Genomic DNA, 4,456 nt, shown 5'->3' with positions numbered 1-4,456 from the left:
TCTCTTGGAGCTTGTCTCCTGCCAGCGTCCACGACACCGTGGCAGACTGGCCGGTCAGCTCCTGCCAGCACCCACGACACCACAGCAGACTGGCCAGTCAGCTCCTGCCAGTGTCCAGGACACCACGGCAGACTGGCTGGTCAGTTTTGAGCTCAGTCAGGTTGCAAACCCTTTAAGTTCTTAGCCCAGAGGCCTGAGCACAGCTGCTTCTGTCTGCAGCATTCTCCCCCACTTCAGCTCCATTATTCACGGGGTAGTCTTGTTCCTCTTGTCTACAGAGCACGGCCCCATGCCTGACACATACAGGGTCTGTCAGTCTCTCTCTACACAGTTACAGAGCAGATTTTAAATGCATTTCCAACTCATTAAAAGGCAGGATCATAGAGACCAGGTATCTGCCACCTTGTTAATTTTAAATGAGGTCCAGGTTCAACGTAAAAGCTCAGGAACCCCAGGCTGTCCCGCATCCCAAGGCTGCCCTCTGGGAAGACTGCGAGAAGAGTCTCCCAAGCCCTCGGCTGTGTCCACAGCACTTCCTCACCAGACACCAGCAGGCACATACGGCCGAGTGAATCCGTCTGGGTCTCTGCTCCTCCTGCACTGCTGGGCACAGCGAGCAGACACAGAGCCAGGCAGAGGGACGCTTGCTGATCTTCCTCAGGCAAAAAAAATAAAGGACGTGGTATTGTTCTTATTTCAAGGCCATTTATCTCACAGAGTCATTACTCAGGAAATTTTGTTAAAAATGACAGATTCCTCTCTACCCCCCACCTATAGAAGCACACACAAAAATGTGTGCGGGGGTGTTTTTTACACAACACTTTGCTCTGTTTTAAAAACAAGTCACAACTGACAAATGTCTCAGACACTGAAGCAACCATCATTGTCTGAGAGTTAGCTACCACAGACAGTGAAGCCCTCAATGACCACTGTCTCAGAGTTAGTTAGCCACCCCAGGGCAGACTATACTAGTCCCACACAGCAAACCCCTGTTCATGAACACAAAGTGGATGATGACTGTGGTGGTTATGTTTGTGTGTCAGCTTGGCTGGGCCTGGCTGAGTGGCTGGGCAGCTGGATGTAGTTACTCCCCATGATGAGACTGGCAATCAGCTCCATGGTGGAATCTACTGGAGCAGCTGAGCAGCTGCTTTGGGTATGTGGTCTGCTTCCCATATATAAGAAACAGCTCTGGGAATGATCTCTAGCTTATTGCATGCTTGAACCCTGCATGTAGCCATTTCGTTGCTCAGCAGCCTGCCATGCTCTGCCGACCTTGGGGCTTTCAATGGACTTGAATGAATGGCCTGCTATGTGGTTTGGTAACATCGGAACTGTGCCTTTTTACTTGTCAACCTTGGGCTTCTCAGCCTCAGCAGCCAGCAGCTGTCTGAGTGAAGAAACGCCTCTAGCTCCAGTGGGCCGGGAGCAGGAGGCAGAGCTGGACCCCAAGGTTGAGGGGATTTCACCCAGCCCCTAGAGCCTGGCACTTGGAACTTGTACTTAAAGCCTCCAAACTGTAAGAGAATTAACTCCTGTCTGTTCAAGCCTCCCATTGGTGGTATATTCCTGTCAGAGTGGCACTAGGGAACCAGAACAATGAGCATTAGTGACTAAAAGGACTATGACCTCAGAATTTCACAAACCATCTTCACTTTTCAAAGGCATTAAAGAACAGTTATAGCCATTAAACTGTGTCGCACTGCAGTGAGTAAATACAAGGGTTGTGTCCATTTTCTTGCTTCTGTGGCCCTGGACACAACCGGGGTTCTGTAAAAAGTTGCCGAACGCTACTTACCATTAAGAATGTCTTCAAATCCAACAGTCTCATCATTACCCCTCAAAATATCCAGTGAAAGGTTTGAGCTCGGGAGAAATGGAAGACGCTGAACCTTTGCGGAAAGGATGAAAAGGCAAGATTAGGAAAGAACCCAGAGAGATTATCACTTTTTCTTCTTATTCCTCATTCTTTATTTCCAAAACTCATAAAGGCAAGTGAAACATGAATTCAACCAGTTAATTTAAAAAAATGCCAGTTATTTTTTGACCCAAATCAAGTTTTTAAAAACACCTCAAACTTTCAAGATGTGTAGAGGCAGCACATTGTCGCTCTTATTAACACTTAACAACCCCCACCTGGTTTGCACTTATTTTGAGGCTTAACTACAGCACATAACAGGGGATGAAATCCCACCTCCCAGGGCCTGACACCACACCTCACTCCCAGTGAAGGTGGGATGAGCAAAGTGCTGAAGAGATCCCAACTCAGTGTGAGTACGCAACTCTAGTTAGTAAACAGACTACTGCATTTTCTTTACAGATAATGCATCCATGTAAACGATGCCCACACACATAACCTGAGGTGTACCCATGCATACACTGGTCCCATCTAGGGACCTTTCCAGAAGTGAATTTCAGCCTCATTCATCCAAATGCCCATCTTACAGGTGAATCATGTCACTCTGTTCATTTTCTTTATTCTCCTGCTTACGTGTAACAGCCCTGAAAATGTTACTTTTGATCATAATTGTAAAATAAAGGTATAAGCCATGGTCAAGAAGTCACAGATTGAGTGACTGTCTCCAGGAATCAGAAAATGAACACTCAAAACTGTGCCTTTGTTTCTACTTAAGTTAATAATTAGTGCATTAGCTCCACAGTTCAATATGAAACCTTATCAAATCTCTTACGGGAAACCATTAGTTAAGTTAAACAACAACAACAACAACAAAAAACCCCCAAACTCACTGCCATTGAGTTGTTTCCGACTCACAGCGACCCAACTGGTTCCCGAGGCTGTAAGTCTTTACAGAAGTAGATTGCCCCGTCTTCCTTCCATGGAGCAAGTGGTGATGGGTTTGAACTGCTGACCTTCCGGTTAGCAGTCAAGTGCCTTATCTACTATGCCACTGTTTAATTGACGTCAGTACTATGTAAAAAGGGAGCTCTGGTAGAATAGTGACTAAGGCACTTGGCTGCTAACCAGAAGGCTGGCGGTTCAAACCCACCAGCCACTCTTGGGAAGGAAGATGGGGCAATCTACTTCCGTAGTGATACCACCTTGGAAACCCAAGGAGGGGTCGCTATGAGTCGGGTCTGACTCGATGGCACATACCACCACCACCACCATGTAAAAAAAAGACTGGCATAGCACGCTTTCAAAAATAATGCATGGGGGATGTGTGGTTGGGAAAACACGTAACACTTACGTTATTTGCCAAAAAAAGAAAAAAAGTATGTCATCTGTATGTTATTTTCTACTATGGACAAATAATATAAATATGAAGTATGGCCCTTTAAAACAGGAGTGGGAACCAGAAATTCAGATCAGAATTACTTGCAGAGACTTTTAAAAACACAAAGTCGCTCTGAACTAATGTTATTTTTTTTTCAAGTATTATATACATATATGAAAACCTCCTCTGGGGAGCTGGGGGTGTTGGAACACAATATAGTATTTAAACCTACTAAATGACACCTGAATATAGTGGAGAAAGTCCAGGCTGTGGACAGATCTGGACTCAAATTCTGACCTTACTACATGACCCGTGCCCACTCACGCCCCCACGTGTGAAGCAGGGATGCCACCATCCTCTGTGCACAGGAGTGCACTGAGATGAAAACTGTGACACAGCACGGTCATTGGCACACAGGTGGCACTCAACAAACCTCAATGCGGCCAAACCCAAAGTTCAGCTTTTCTGTTCATTAATTATCCAGCAATTAATTATCATTAGAATCAATGAAGATAAGTTTGGATATTGCCAAAGAGGACTAAGAGTAATAGGTGATCAATAACTTAATATCAAAACGCACTCCTGTCAATTTGATTCTAACTTACAGAGACCCTGCAGGACACAGAACAGTCCCACAGGGTTTCCAAGGCTATAAAAATCATTACAGTAGCAGACCATCACATCTCTCTCCCACGGAGCAGCTAGTGGATTTGAACTGCCTACCTTTTAGTTAGCGCCCAAGTGCTTTAACCATTATGTCACCAGGGTCCCTCCAACTTGACAGCAGTATTTTAAAATAACCATACCTTTAGAATTTAAATTGGCAGTCATGTTAATATTTTTCTCCCCAAACTACATCCACACTAAAGATAGGATTTTCAGCTATGAATGGCCTATGAAGTTATATAAATCTTTACTGTGCAAAAAGGTCTCTAGATTGTCATGGTCAAAAAAAAAAAAAAAAAAGTAAGGTGTGGGAAGGACAGAGGAAGAGCAAGAAATAGAATAGGAGCCTGGAAGTGGAACCAGAAACAGCTGCGAGGCCAGCAGGTACAGATGCCTCAGAGAAGAGTCCAGAGAAGGGATGAGGAGCAGGGAAGGACGGGTGGCTGTCACGCATCTTGACAAACAAGAATTCAAAAAAGATCAGAAGGCCAGGCAATAGGCAAAAAGGGTCAGGACTCCAGGCAAAGATTTTGAGTAAACGGGACTCTAAGTTC

At 45.1% G+C, this 4,456-nt stretch overlaps 1 protein-coding gene across 1 annotated transcript in view; it reads right to left on the bottom strand.

Moving 5' to 3' along the window:
* Positions 1–1,790: 1,790 nt before the first annotated feature.
* Positions 1,791–4,456, bottom strand: part of LOC103209886 (proteasome maturation protein) — a 14,084-nt gene continuing 11,418 nt past the window's right edge. Inside the window, exon 5 of the mRNA XM_007955785.1 lies at positions 1,791–1,892. Within this exon, the coding sequence (XP_007953976.1) occupies positions 1,791–1,892 (102 nt within the window). The remainder of the gene's footprint in view (positions 1,893–4,456) is intronic.

This window comes from Orycteropus afer, unplaced genomic scaffold, assembly GCF_000298275.1.
Source record: "Orycteropus afer afer isolate SDZICR_OR568_19922 unplaced genomic scaffold, OryAfe1.0 scaffold00540, whole genome shotgun sequence".
NCBI classification, from domain to species: domain Eukaryota; kingdom Metazoa; phylum Chordata; class Mammalia; order Tubulidentata; family Orycteropodidae; genus Orycteropus; species Orycteropus afer.
This window is presented reverse-complemented; position numbering and strand designations above follow the sequence as displayed.